Below are 15,536 nucleotides of genomic sequence, written 5' to 3' on the forward strand. Positions count from 1 at the left end.
ATCCATTGAAGAGTCTATTCGAGTCCAAACACCTCCAATAATAACCCACACACAATCACTGTGTTTCCACCACAGGAGACACTACTGTTTGATATATATATATGTGTGTGATTTATATATCATTGGAATATTATTATTATTATATATAGGTACGTTTTGAGGAAATTATTTTGTGTGTGTGTGTGTGATTGCGTGCATGGAATGGTATGGCTATAGTAAAAGATGAATGGTACTGACTGCCAGACAAAATTATTGAACTGAAATTGGAATTGGAATTGGAGGGGCAAGCTTTTTCACATGTCAATTATCAATTCAGTTTTTATGGGAACCTTTTAATTTTTTGTGCACTGGATCATTTTGCATTTGGCATTTGCATGCATCCATATAATATATATATATATATATAATTAGGGTTAGGGTTAGGGTTAGAGGGTATCTGTTGTGCAGAGTTGTGCTCTGCAAACAGTGGAAACGTGATGGAACCTCTTATTCGATCCCTCTTTGCTCTCTCTCTCTTTCTATATATATATATATATATATTACATTACATTAATTGATTGATACTGAAACTGTCTCTGTCATTACTATTCACTCGTCACCAAACGTCGTAGAACCACAATCATCATCGTCATCATCATGATCATAAGGGAGTGTTTGTTTAGTGGTATAGTTTGAGATTTTTAGTGACCCGGGGTTTAAATCCATAACCTCACGTTCATTTCTACATCACTATATCTTATTGAACTAGTTTGAGACATTTTAAGCATGGATAATTGTGTCTTTGAACTCTTGTTCAATACATGCATCATATACATATGACCAAGGCAATATACTCAAACTAAGGTTTATAATCCATATAATCCTTTCAAAAATCTATCTTTCTCCATGTTTGAGTTTTTTATTACTAAAATTTTAAATATAAATAGTTATTTGGTATTATATAAATAGAAATAAATATATATATTTTTTAGTGTAAAACTAATTCTTAATATAATATAAAAATTATTTAATTTAATACTTCATTTTATATTATAGGAAAAATTAACTAGTAGTATAAAATATTCAAAAAAAGTCCAACCAAACATGCAATAGAGAGAGAGAGAGAGGGAGAGATTTAAAATGATATATATAAGTCTAGCTAATTAACAATATTTGAGTATTATTGAATAAACTTACTATTGATTATCTCTTCTTTTTTTTTTTTTTGTAATTCACTAATATAGTTCATGATTGAATATAATGAAAATTAAAGTCCTGAAATTTATTGTTGTCATTTTTTTTTTATCTCCAAACCATTCATTACCACATAGACATATTTGTATATACAATTTTTTTCAAAAAAAAAAAAAACACAATATGTGGCAATTGAAAAATAAAAAATAATGACATAATATTCAAACATAAAAAAAATAATGATATAATAATTCAATTAATCCTAATTAGCACATAAAATATAGATTAACAACATATAATATAAATTAATACAACATATCTTATATGAAATATATATCACCATATATTGTTAATTCATACTTTATAAACACATAAAGTATTAATATCATTTTATGTGCGATTCTTCTTTCGTCTCTTGCATATTGTTAGTTCATATATTGCATCTTGTGTTGTAAGTTTATATATACTTCACTTCATGTACACATTGAATAGCTCTAATCAACATTCTAACTATCATGTAAGTTTGTGGTAACAAAAATATTGTTTTCATTATAAACATTAACATTAAAGAAATTAAAAAAAAAAAATACCCATTTGCCTTTGATTTGTGGTAGTGTGAGAATGTTTAATTTAATTTAATTTGGTCACACATTTCATATATATATATATATATATATGTATATGATACCGCTGACCATTACCTTTAATCGCGTAACAGATCAGATGTACCTTTTTATGTACACATCTCTCACTCTCAGAAATGAAATGAAATGAACAACACAAAAAGCATGCATGCCACCTTACATTACCACTTTCTTTTTCTTTACATTCTTTTTACTCTTTTTCTTATTCTCTCTCAGTATCATATTATTATACAATATATATATATATATATATATATTAGTGATGAAGAAGGTACGTAGTATGAAATAAACCCGAAGGCCGAGAAAGGTATTGATAAATATATGTGGAATAGATGGATGGATGGATCCATAAAGAGAATTAAAGTTATTTCAAAAGCAAAAGATGAATGAAATGCCCATTCTCATCTGAATTTTATTGCAGGCGTACACAAACTTATACATCAATTTATATATATATATATATGTATATATATGTATCTATCACTTCAGTTTCTTGATCATTCCTTCTTCTTTTCTTTCTTTCTTTCTTTTCTTTACTCTTTGTTGCAGAATTGTATGTTTTGATCATTTTTCAGAAGTGGGTCCATGTCATATCTGTTAATTACAATAATGTGGGTTTTGGAAACCCTAATTAGGTTTAATTTGTGGGTGAAATTATTTGGTGGGACAAAACTGTCACAATTAAATTTTATTTATTACAACCCCATGATTCTAATGTGGAATATATGTCCTCAAACATGCAAACCAAATCATTTGACTGCACTTTCAGACCACCTCTGCAAGAATGTGTATCATGAGCAATTATGATCTCAATCAAACAACCATGGATCCATCCATCAATGAAATTATACTTTTCTTGTGAGAAGAGCAATCCCAAATTCATTTCTAGCTCTCTCTGAATGTGTTTGTTGTGTGTATGCAGCTTTAAACTTTATGGACTGATCCGATCAAGGATAATGTCCCAATCATTAATTTCAATGTCGTTATTTTTCTTTTATTATTTAAATAATTTGAACTTACTGTGTTGTTTTTGAAATTGGGTAGCTAGCTTTGGGTTGCAGAAAAGGGGTCTATCATAGAAAAAGACGAATGCTGTAATAATGATCATTGTTGTTGATGATCAAGATTTGATCACTTTTGGCTTTTCAGAGAAATGATCTTTCATTCTGTTAAATCAATTAATTTAATATCATTTAGGGGTAATTAAAAGGTGTTTTTATTAATTCAATCTCCTAATTAATTTCACCACTGGATAAATCCAAGACGCTATCTATGACTTTGACTGATATGCATTAAACTTCTTAATTTATTTATTATATATGCATTAAATAAATAAATAAATAATAATTCCCTGCATGCCATTTAATTAAATTTACATCGAAGTTCTTAAGCCTGGTAAGTTTATTAATTTAAAAAAAAAAAAAAAAAACTGAGAAATAATCATTTTCTTCATGGAACTGTTACATGTAACATTGACATGCTTGAAGCTGCATGCAATTAGTAATTTGTTAGTTAATTTATATAGTAGTAACTATACAGAAAATCTGAATTATTAAAATGAAATGATATATGATGAGTAATTGATATGTCATGATCGATATAATCTTGTCTTGATTTACCAAAAAGTTTGTGAATTAAAGTGGGTTGTTGGAGCTGATCAAAAATATAATTTAATTAATTGATTAATTAATTTAAATATATATATATATATATACATATTGATTATTCCAAAAACAAGAAAAGGTTTTGTTTAACGCAAAGCAAAAAGAGAGAATGGAAAAAAGAGACAATAATGGGTACAAAATGGTTGAGAGTGAGACCAGACAGAGTGTTGCTTTTTGGGTTCTTTGAGGAATAAAACCATTCTTGTTTCTCTCTCTCTCTTCTCTCTCTCTCTCTCTCTCTACATGCTTTATTATATTGCCCTAATCAATCCATCCATGTCCATCTATTTATATATAAAAATTATTTAATTCACAGTACATGATGTTTGTTAGTTTAAGATACAATATGTTAGGACAAAATAAATGAGCTAGGAAATTAAAAATATAAGGACAAAAAAAATATTAAACTACACTCTCTTTTATATATATATATGTATCATCATCTCATTATATAATTTTATGTCCTTTTATTTCTCACTACCCACTTTTATTTCTGATCCATCTCTTTTATGTTTTTTCTTCTTTTCATTACAATTATACAACTTTTTTTGAATTTCTGGTGACACTCTGTCTGTCATGTGGAAAAGAATTTTTCATATACAGCAAATTAAATATTAAATTAAAAGAAAATTGATTTAAAAAAGGGTGAGTAATGTTTGGGTTCACATTGTGAAATACATAATGTGTGGGGTCACAATGTATTTTTAAGAAGCCCTTTTTTGTGAATTCCAATAATTTGCATGAAAGCCCACAGACAATAAAGGAGAAACTAACGGAAATGTAGTTGAATTAAAATTAAATAAATACTCCATAGGGGTATATAAGACCTGTCCATTTATTTTCACTTTTTATTACAACCGCAAATAATTGAAATTTTAATCTTGAAAGTTTAATGCTGATCAAATTACAATTTTACCACATACTTAAATTTTAATCGATTACAATTAATCAAATACTCCAATAATAGTGGTTACTTTTTTTTTGTTATTTATTTTAATCCCATTTTCAAAAGTGGAAAGTAAAATTCCGAAAGTGCCCTCAGCCTTCAGAAGAGAGATATAAATACAGTGACGCCATAGCCAGAAGCTCTCTTCACTTTGCGACCTCACTGCTATCATTCGCAGAAATTCATAATTAGAGAACTGAGTCAGGAGGCTATAGGCTAAATTAGGGGTATATAAATCGAGGGGGTTTAGGAATCGGTAAAAGGAGGAGGATTTTTCCGGCGGATCGATACGGCGGCGCTGAAGATCGTGGACTCAAAGAGTGGGGGTGTCGGGGTCGGGGATTGGGCCAAGTTATGCGTGCAGGAGCTTCCGCAACGCAGCAGACGCTCTCGGCGGAGGCGGCTTCGGTGCTGAAGCACTCTCTCAGCCTGGCCCGGCGGCGCGGCCACGCGCAGGTCACTCCGCTGCATGTCGCCGCCACTTTGCTGAGCACGAGAACGAGTCTTCTCCGGCGAGCCTGTCTCAAGTCTCAGCCGCACCAGCCTTCTCACCCTCTTCAATGCAGAGCTCTTGAGCTTTGCTTCAACGTGGCCCTCAACCGCCTCCCGGCGACTCCGGGACCTCTCCTCCACGCACAGCCGTCGCTGTCCAACGCCCTTGTCGCCGCCCTGAAGAGGGCCCAGGCCCACCAGAGGAGAGGCTGCATCGAGCAGCAGCAGCAGCAGCAGCAGCCACTAATCGCCATTAAAGTAGACCTTGATCAGCTGGTACTCTCCATCCTGGATGACCCCAGCGTCAGCAGGGTCATGAGGGAGGCCGGATTCTCCAGCACCGCCGTCAAGAACAATCTAGAAGATTCTACCAATTCGGTTTCTTCTGTCTTCCAGTGCTACAATCCCACCGGAGGCATTTATTCCACTCCCAATTCTCCTCCAGGAGAACCCCAGAGGGAGGTAATCATAAACCCTAACAGTGTCTGGCATTCCCACTTCCTCACGTCCTACGCTTCTGAACAAAACCCTAATTTCCTCTTCTCCCCACCCAAAATCAAGCCTCTAATAACCACCACTCAAGTTTCTGATCACCCTCTCTCTCTCAAGGAAGATGTGAAGGTGGTTTTGGAGGTTTTCATGAGGAAGAAGAGGAGAAACACTGTCATAGTTGGGGACTCCTTATCCATGGCGGAAGGACTCGTGGCAGAAATCATGAGCAAAGTTGAGAGAGGAGATGTACCTGATGAGCTCAAATCAGCTCACTTCATCAAGTTCCAATTCTCATCAGTTCCCCTCAGGTTCATGACCAAAGAAGAGGTGCAGATGAACGTTGCAGACCTGAAAAGGAAGGTGGATTCCTTTGCAGGGACTGGGCACGTGATCATCATCTACACTGGTGATTTAAAGTGGACGGTGGATAATGGCAATGGCAATGGCAATGGCAGTGATGGTGATAGCAGTATTAGGGAAGGAGGAGGGTTTTCTTCTGCTGGTAAAGAAGCCTCCACAGTTTACAGTCCAGTTGATCATTTAATTGCAGAGATGGGAAAGCTGATTTCTTGGTACAACACTTCGAATGCAAGGGTGTGGTTAATGGCGACAGCAAATTACCATACTTACATGAAGTGCCAGATCAAACAGCCCCCTTTGGATGTCCAGTGGAATCTCCAAGCAGTGTCTGTTCCATCTGGTGGATTGGGGTTGAGCCTCAATGCACCAAGGTTAGTGCAGTTTCAACAATTAAATTTTATTTAATTATTGTTTATTTTTATGAATTTGAATTTGAATTAATTGCTTTTGTGATGATGAGTCTACAGTATCGATGAAAAATGACCATTTCTGGTTATTCGAAGCATGGAACTGCTTTTTCTGTCTTTTACTTTTTTCTTTTAAAAATAAAAAAATAAAATTGTTTAAGTGTGTGATCATATTCTGAACTCTGAAATTTGCTGATCAATGACAGAAATGTAAAAAGGCGAAGTTAAGAATATGTTTGTCTGGACATGTTTTTGCATTTTTACTTGACCAAGTTATGTGAAAGAAATCATGATGTGGGAATTTTGTTTGATTCTCCACAGATAATTACAAGGGATTGTTTCCCACACTTCTTTTCTTTCTTTCTTTCTTTTGACCATTTCACATAATAAGGACAAATTTGAAATCTTTGGCTCCATACAGTGAGAGAGCTGTCTGTTTGAACCTAAGGGCAAAGTAAAAACCCCCCCCCCCCCCCCCCCCCCCCCCTTTTTTTTTAATCTTTTGACATGATGTCATGGTCTGATCGTTTTCGCTTTGGCTACGACAAGTAATTCCCCCCCTATTGTTTCCATTCACTTATTACATTGTCTGCTTTCACCCTCTGCAGTGATCATGATTCGAGAATCCAAGATTTCGACAAAAAACCTTTCTGGGTCAAAGATGAACAAGAACCTCTCAACTGTTGTCAAGAATGCAGATCTAATTATGATAAAGAAGCTGGCTTCAAGTCAATCTGGCTCAAACCCCACACCATTGATCCCATTCTTGCCAAGGTACTACTATTGATCACCATTAACTAATTAAATTGAACATAATTATATAATGTTCATACAATTGATCAAGAATTCCCCTTTTTGATGTAATCAGGATGATTTACTTCAGTTGAGGAGAAAATACAACAGCTTGTGCCAAAGAATCCATAATTCCAAAAATTCCAGCAATGAAAGCTATGGAAGCAAGAACTATGGCTACCCTTGTTCCTATCCCAGTAATTGGCCTGGCAAGAACAGCACCATCTTCCCTGATTCTGAAACCATTTCCTTTGCTGCTGTTCAAACTCCAAGCAGCCTGCCTAGGTTCAGACGACAGCAGTCTTGCCATATTGAGTTCAGTTTCAGCAATGGAAGCTCCAAATGTCACTCCATGGAACCTAATTTGGATTCCCTAAAAAGCATTGATGACAAGGAAGTAAAGATCACTCTTGCTCTTGGCAATTCCAAGTGTGCTTATGATGAACTTTGTGAGATACTCAAAGACAACATTCCATGGCAATACGAGAGCATTCCTGCAATTGTGAGGGCAGTGACTGATCACTCTAAAGGGATGATGAATCAGGACAAGTTCATATTAATTCGAGGAAGCGATGTTGTTGGAAAACAAAGGCTAGCAATCGGAATTGCCAAGGCTGTGTTTGGCTCGTCGGAATTGGTTTTTATTATGAACATGAAAAGGAACAACAGCACGGTGGATCATAACCGCGGCGCGCTGGAAAAGGCCTTGAGAAGACATGAAAATCTTGTGGTTGTAATTGAGGATGTCGAATGCGCTGATCCGGAGTTTGTGAAGTTTCTTGTCGAAAGTTGCATGAATGGAAAAGTGGAAACTTCGCAAAGGCGCGATCACAAGGCGATATTTGTACTAACAATGAATGCAGCAGCAGATTCGCGGTGTAATAAGAAAACAGAGGATGTGGACTCTGTAATCCAGATGAAGATGGTTGTGCAAGAAGAGAAGCTTGTCCTAACAATGCCTAATCCGGACAATAAGCGCAAGGTCGATTGGGGTGTCCGAAGCAGGAGCAAGAGTCCGAGGAACAATGAAATGGAAGAGGTGTCTTTCACAAGGCAATCGAGCTTGAATGAGCTAGACCTTAATATCAAGGCGGACGAGGAAGAACTGATGAAGGATGCAGGGGAGGTAGATCAGGAGCAAAATGCAATGAAGCTTCTAGAAATGATCAAGAACAGCTTTGTCCTAACCATGGATTCGGATAAGGAGGGGCGCGCAAGAGAGATGTTTTTGTCCAAATTCAAGGCCTCTTTTAGGGAGTTTGAGGGGAGTAGAAACTTGGGGGGTTTCGACATTGAGGAGATTGTGTTGGAGAAAGTTTTGCTCGGATCGTGTTTGTATCTCAACGACTCGTTTGATCAATGGCTGAAAGAAGTCTTCCAGGCGAGTTTACGGATGGCGGATACAGGCGAGAGGCGAGCTGTTAGATTTAAGGTTTGTTTAGGATCAGGACAAGGAGAGAATCATGAAGATGGATTCATGGGAACATGTCTTCCCAAAAGAATCCAGCTTTGTTTGACAGGTTAAAGAAGAACTTGTAACATAGTCCCTCTTTTTCTTGTGGCTCATGTAATTAGTGCATCTGTTTCTAAATACTATTCTGCTTTCTTCATATCCACACCTCATTTGACACTTCACAAACAAATCAAAAGGTAAAAACAAAAACAAAATAAACAAGAAAAAAGTTTTTACACCAACCAAAAGGGGCCCTCCAATATTAAGGATTCTTTAGCAAAAGGGATGGAAGAAAGAAAGATACATAATATGTTATTGTATTATTAGGTTTGTCATAATGACAAGGGACTTAGTGAAATGTGAATTCCTAGCATAGACATAGAGGATTTGTTTGAGGTGAGGAAGGATGTGGAAATCACTAGGCACTAAAGGTTCTTGAAGCCCTTTTCATAAACAAGATTATCTATGCATGGAAATTAATGATTAATGGACACACAAATTCATATATATATATATAGTTAAAAAGGTAAGAAGGGTCTCATGATTCAATGATCCACTATATGTGTCTCTTTTGACTGCAATTAGTTTGCTCTTAATCATGAACCAGAAAAGACCAATCATTCAGATTGAAATGCTCATGTTTAAATTGAATTCCCCTATTTATTTATTTATATTGAGATATCATGAAATTATAATGCCCCTCCCCACTAGATGACAGTGCCATGCACTTTAATTTAATTCAATTCCAGCTGAAAGAAACCCCAACTTTTGAATTTTGTATTCACTGCTTGCTTTTGACTACTCATCATCATCATCAACAACAACAAATTAAACACTTGATATCATTACACTCAGCGGCGGATATGCAGCCTGTCTGTCTCCCCATGCATTATATTTATATGTATATGTATATATAGTTTGAGTACATAGAGGATTAATACACAGAAGGAAGAGTTTCCATGAGTGGCATCAAAATTAGGTTAAAAACGTGTGTGAATGATGGGGAAATGATTGTTAGCAGTTTGAGGACATGAATTTAAATGGAACCAACAATCAGAACCTTCATTCTTCATTTTTTATGTTAATTTATATATTATTTTTCTGAATTCTAACTACTATATATAACTGTTGGCCATGTTTTATGTATTGATCATTATAGGAAATGGGCTTGATTAGGACTGATTAAGGCCTTTTATATTTGATATTTGGGTTAGGCCTTTTTCTTTTTAAGGCAACAGGGCTATAGGAAATGGGCTTTTCTTAATTTGAAGTTAATATTGACTACAGTGATCAGGCGGCCCAAATTTTCAATGGGCTTTTCTAATATTAGATTTTTGAATTATATAAATGATTTTTTTTTAGAAAAAAAAATAAAAGAAAGAGAAAAAAATACATTTCTTCGTTATAAAAATATATTACTAATGTTTGTGTGAAAGGTATATAGGCCTTTGAATAAAGATTAAAAAAATAATAATAAACGGAACATCATAATTCGAGCATTTATATACACTATTTTATTTCAAAAAAAAAAAAAACTACACGTAATATATTATTTATATTAATATAATACAAATAATATATATAATTAACACAATAAATATATATATATATATATATATACACGAATGCATGTACGTATGTGTCGCGCACGTTAGCATTGGATCTTCTGTAGGGAATCTTATGCGATCCCTCATAATTTCCTTGCTCTACACATTTCCACATTTCTGTTTATTATATATATGACACCGTCGGTCTGTATATAATATGTATATATATATATATGCCCTAAAACCCTAACCCGACGCCGTCGTCCATCAGATTAAACGCGGTGTTAGCTACATAATTAATTAATAATGTCGCGGTGGTGCGGGGAGGAGGAGACGGAGGTTGGGAGGAAGCCGGCGAGCGGAGCGTGCCCCTACTGCGGCGGCAAGGTGGAGGCGGTGGACGTCCGGCGGCAGCGATGGTGCTGCTCTCTCCTACTCTGCTTCAGATTCAACCGCAACTACGTCTGCACATTGTGTTCCAGAACTCTCCTTTTGTACAATTCTTATTCTTAATTAATAAATTCATCATTCATTGATAATAATGGATGAATCGTCGACCTTCATCTCCATTTTCCATCTGCAATTAATTTCAACAACTTCATTTTTGAGAAGATGAGTTTGGGGACTAGGAGGTCCCGGACCCCAACTCCCCCATCCATGTGTATGTGTCGGTTCTGTTTGCACATCCACCGGTTCAGAGAAGGCAAATTCGATTTTTTGTAGTGGTTATAAAAATCATGTGTTATAATTTTATCTTATTTTGTATTTTCTTGGTAACGCTATATCAATGAGATATGTTCAACGACCGTGTAAATCGTGTGGTCAAAATTGACGACTAATTTGGGACGATGATGACGACAGCTGTTACGTTGCATGTAGAAATTCATGCACCGCTTGGACGGAAATATATATATATATATCCCTAAATCCTAATAATACCTAATCTAATTCTGCATCTCACATTCTTTCCTCATTTCAGTTAGAATTTAATTTGCACACAAATGAATGAATATACATACATATATATATATATATATATACACACACATATATTTATGTGCCAATATTGAATAATTAAAGCTTTATATAAATATTATAAATTTCCCAAAACGGATAAAACGTCGACATTCACGATAATATCGTGTAAAACGCAAATGAAGCTACATGGCAAAGCCTTCAATTTAATATCTACCAGAAATAGGTATTAATTTATTATCTATTTTGGGTCCAAATTCAAGGATGTGGTACACTATTGGAGATCACAAGTTTCCACGGGTTTGAGCACATTAACGTTGGATTCAAAGAACCAAACTATACAAGAAATTCAAATTTTGATTGTATAGCAACAAGGATGAAAATTAGTTTAAATTTTGTTGAGAAAATTATTAACAATCTGCATAGTTATTAAAGTTATCTAAATTAATGACTATAACAAATTTCGACAAGTAGATGTCCACAAAAACGGATGATTTTAGGATGGGATTATTAAAACTCAACATTAAGAAGCTAGTACAATTAAACCCCTATTAGCTACACTTACTGCTACCAATTCAATTGACTTTTCCTGATGATTCAATATATATATATATATATAAATCAAGCATGAATTCAACTCTTGATGTCAAATTGTCAACTGCAACCAAGCCCAGATATTTAGGTACATATATACACAGAAGCACACCTCCATTGAATCTTGAGAAAGCATTTTAAACGCATTGTATGTAGATCAGTAAATATATACCTATAAGAGGCGTTTATAAAGAAGACGAGCAAAGAAAGGAGAAGCAGAAGGTCGAAGATATCGATGTGCAGATTGCATATATACCAAGAAAAGGAGACAGAATTAGAACGAGAAAAAGCACCCGGCAAGTGTCCGAGCTGCAGAGGTCAAGTTCAGGCAGTCTATGTTGAAGCTCAGGTCAGATTATTAGGCTGTTTCACGGCATGTTCAATTACAAAGAAGAAGTTTTTTTGCACCCTTTGCTCTAAACATCTCATTCTAAGTTCTCAGATACACACCCTTTGATACAATCTTAAATTCACATTTGAATGATTCATTAAATTTCTGTAACCTAAATTCAAATGTTTATATACCTGTATTTTGGAAATCAAAATGCTAATACTCTAATTGGCAGAGTTTGTATAAATCCAATGGATGATAATATTAACAGAAGAGTCGAAATTTTTTAGTATGAAAATTGGTGACTGCAAGGCGTCATATCATATAAGTCTAATGCAAAACAAACTGGTTCATGCAAAAAGTACCTCATGAAACAATTAGTTCATTCTTCTAATGAGCTCGTTGATGTAATCCTCGCGGTTGCCAGCATCGCCGCCTTCAACATAGTGATTCCTCTTCTTCTTCAATCCGCCCAATGGAGCTTTGAGCTGGAATGGCCACAAGAAGTTGTTGGCTTCTTTGAAATGAGGACCAACGGTGAAGATCTCGTGAATGAGGTCTTCTGTGCAAATTATCTCATTCTTGCCCAAAGACTATAAAAAATAAAGGGATGAGAATTGGGATGCGCAAAACAAATTATTCCTATTATTGTATAGGATGGGTTAGTAAAACCAAACCTGCTCAATTATGGAGTTGTCGGTCAATGCAATCCTCTGCTTGTTTACTTTTCCGTAGCCCCTTTTGTATATCAACTCCTTGACACTTTTAAGGTTAGGGTACCTAGAAGTTATGAAGCACCAGTATCAGAGTTTTGTTAAAAGTGATATTTATAAAAATAGTTGAGGTAATTTATTAATATAGCTTACCCGTAGGTAACATAAGGCTCAACCCTGTGCAGCATATTCATGGTAGCTTTGTTCACTTTCAGAAAGACGCCGTTAAAGATCTACATGAATGCCCGATGAAAACAGTCAAAAGGAGTGAAAACAGAAGATGTGTACTTAGAATAAAATAAAAATAAAGATACGAAAACAGATTTTAGAATGTAAATTATGAAGGCGTATCACAGTGAGTGCAGCTTCAAGAAGGAGAAGCCCACGTTGAGTTTTAAACTCTTCAACCCAAAAACAAAAGGGTGCAAAAAACATCTTTTGGAGTATGATTTAACTTATACAACAGACCTTTCTAGCTAAATGGTTAATAAATTCAAAGTACACAAGTGGTGAATCCATACGCTCATAACAATTAGATCTAGAACAGATGTATGAAAGAAGCATAACTCTTAAAATGAAACACTGATAAGTACCTGACGCAGCCTCAGAAGCTGCAGAATCTTCTTGGTTGTTGGGTGCATAGCATTAATACTGGAAGAAAATGAATGCGGCACATTAATGAAATTCTAAATAAAAGATGAAGATATCATCAGAAGCATAGAATGGACCTACCCCCGGATCCTAATAATGAACAAAAGCTTAGCTTCAGGGTTCACATAAAAGCCACCCTTCAATCTGGCTTCCCGCTTCAATTGAATCAACTCCCTCTCCTATACAACAACAAACAATGAAATTGTAAAAAATAGACTCAAGTAGTAATCAGATCCTAATTTAAATTGAAACAAAAACAATTCTGTATACCTGTTCAGCATACTCCTTTGCATACTGTTTTGCTCTTTGACAGATCAACTTCCTAGTGTCAGCCTTCTTTTTCATGGCTTCCTCAAGTTCTTTGGCCTTTGCAAGGGCCCACTCCTCTGCCCTCTTCTGCTTCTTCAAAACTGACTCTGGAACTATGGGTTTGACTTCAGCAACCTCAGCACCCATCTCTGATCAATAACCATCAAACTAAAATATCAAATCATAGTATAGCATTAAAACAACAATGTGCTACCTAAATCAAACAATTTATACTCCATCAAAATTGCAACCATCATTAAGACTGAATTTTATATCATGAAAGGGTATAGGAACATCAAGTAAAAAATTATTAATGGTCCATACACCAGCTCTCTGCAGCAGACAAAGTACAGCATATAGACACAGTTTATTCCAGATTATTTTAATTAAAATGTTTCCACTAAATAAGCCGGATTCTTGAATCGTGACAAAAATATAAATAAGAAAAAACGTCTATCAACATAGTTTCTTCTTTGCAGGACTTGCAAAATTACACGGGCAAAAGGAAGTTGTAAAAAATCATTCTTGCTCTTTATTCTGATGGAAATCCTACAAATGGACTACTAGGCTCCGCAGCAAAGCTTCCGAACAAAAAATTCAAGCACGCCTAAACTTAAACAAGAGCAAAGCTTTTTCCCATGACCAGCAACGCAAAACATATAAAACGACCGAATGGCACTGCACTTCCTTTTTTATTTCGTAATGCAATCTGCACAGCCTACAACGAGATGACTTCTAACACCCGGTATTTCCGCCATTCTTTACAGTCACTAGAACAAGAACAAGAATCACAACCAGCTAACAAAACGCGACGGAAACTTAAAACTCGCTTCCAGTTCTCGTCATTCACATCACAACCACAACATCCAAACAACCTTCGATTTGGGGATACACGATGAAAATAAGGAAATAAGAAGGCAAGCAAATTACCTGATTCAACGAGTCGCCGGTGCACACTTCCTGCTGCAGTGTGAGGCTCGGAGGAGGAACAAAGCTTACAAACCCTAGGAGCTTATATATATAGTTAGCTTAAAGCAGATTTGGATCTATGTTGGGCTGGGCTTAAATCCATTTTCTCTGCGGCCCAATAAGTTAGCCCAAATGGCTCGACCCCTACACATTAATGTCTGATACTTACAGATCATCTACTAGTCAGCAGCAGGCCGCATTAGAATCAACTTATGGGTTTGGCACAAAATATACAAATTCATAATTTTATTGAGTTTAGTTTTGATCAGATTTGTTGATTTAGATTTTAGATAGGGCAGGAGTACCTATTATTAATCAATTTTTTTTTTAAAAAATAATAATAAAACATTAAATTAATTTTTTTATTTTTAAAATTTAACAAAAATAATAATTTTATATTCAAAAAAATCATATGAATATTCATTTATATTATATCAAATAATTTTAGATTTTTAAAATTTTTACTACTTAAAACATAGATCAAAAATTAAAACCTTTAACCAAACACGTTTTATACATATTTTATTAGAAAATAGAACAGATTTCTCACATTGTACTAAATAAACATGTGTTTTATTATTTGTAATAGATCGGATTTTCTTATAGGAGATCGTGTGCAATACGAAGTTCGAATTTCAACATGATTAGATACGTAATTTTGAATATGTCGAATCTTAAATCTTGCTCGTGATTAATTTCTAAAAAAGTTACACTTGGATAATGATGATGATGATTTGGACAGAGAATGTTATATTCACATTTGATGTGACAATATTTTTACATTTTAGTAACCGAGCAAATTCGGTTCGAATACAAATACTGCATATTTGATATTTGCTCGGTTCGGTTTCGGTTTTTGATATTTTTTTCAGTTCGATTAACTGAACCGAATATATTTATATATTTATGCTATTATATTTTAAAAATTATATTAATGATTATATTCGGTTCGATTTCGATTCGGTTTCCGTTTTTGATATTTTTTTCAGTTCGATTACCTAAACCGAATATATTTATATATTTA

At 34.8% G+C, this 15,536-nt stretch overlaps 2 protein-coding genes across 2 annotated transcripts; one reads left to right on the forward strand and one right to left on the reverse strand.

Moving 5' to 3' along the window:
- Positions 1–4,590: 4,590 nt before the first annotated feature.
- Positions 4,591–8,580, forward strand: LOC127251809 (protein SMAX1-LIKE 4). Its single transcript, XM_051275684.1, has 3 exons — positions 4,591–6,142; positions 6,787–6,952; positions 7,047–8,580. The coding sequence occupies exons 1-3, from the start codon at positions 4,782–4,784 to the stop codon at positions 8,493–8,495; spliced, it is 2,976 nt and encodes a 991-aa protein (XP_051131641.1). The 5' UTR covers positions 4,591–4,781; the 3' UTR covers positions 8,496–8,580.
- A 3,554-nt stretch (positions 8,581–12,134) lies between these two features.
- LOC127251888 (60S ribosomal protein L7-2-like) lies at positions 12,135–14,551 on the reverse strand. The gene is made up of 7 exons (XM_051275813.1): positions 14,474–14,551; positions 13,505–13,692; positions 13,316–13,413; positions 13,177–13,234; positions 12,737–12,816; positions 12,548–12,650; positions 12,135–12,463 (listed from the first exon to the last, which is right to left on the reverse strand). The coding sequence occupies exons 2-7, from the start codon at positions 13,688–13,690 to the stop codon at positions 12,248–12,250; spliced, it is 741 nt and encodes a 246-aa protein (XP_051131770.1). The 5' UTR covers positions 13,691–13,692; positions 14,474–14,551; the 3' UTR covers positions 12,135–12,247.
- Positions 14,552–15,536: the final 985 nt, after the last annotated feature.

This window comes from Andrographis paniculata, unplaced genomic scaffold (assembly GCF_009805555.1).
Source record: "Andrographis paniculata isolate CXL003 unplaced genomic scaffold, ASM980555v1 Contig45END, whole genome shotgun sequence".
NCBI lineage: Eukaryota > Viridiplantae > Streptophyta > Magnoliopsida > Lamiales > Acanthaceae > Andrographis > Andrographis paniculata.

Excerpts from the sequence above, each read along its gene's own strand:
- LOC127251809 (XM_051275684.1), top strand. The coding sequence starts at position 4,782 with ATGCGTGCAGGAGCTTCCGCAACGCAGCAGACGCTCTCGGCGGAGGCG. Across the intron at positions 6,143-6,786 it reads TTGAGCCTCAATGCACCAAG|TGATCATGATTCGAGAATCC; the intron begins GTTAGTGCAGTT and ends CACCCTCTGCAG. Across the intron at positions 6,953-7,046 it reads TTGATCCCATTCTTGCCAAG|GATGATTTACTTCAGTTGAG; the intron begins GTACTACTATTG and ends TGATGTAATCAG.
- LOC127251888 (XM_051275813.1), bottom strand. The coding sequence starts at position 13,690 with ATGGGTGCTGAGGTTGCTGAAGTCAAACCCATAGTTCCAGAGTCAGTT. Across the intron at positions 13,414-13,504 it reads CAAAGGAGTATGCTGAACAG|GAGAGGGAGTTGATTCAATT; the intron begins GTATACAGAATT and ends GTTGTTGTATAG. Across the intron at positions 12,464-12,547 it reads ACAACTCCATAATTGAGCAG|TCTTTGGGCAAGAATGAGAT; the intron begins GTTTGGTTTTAC and ends TATTTTTTATAG.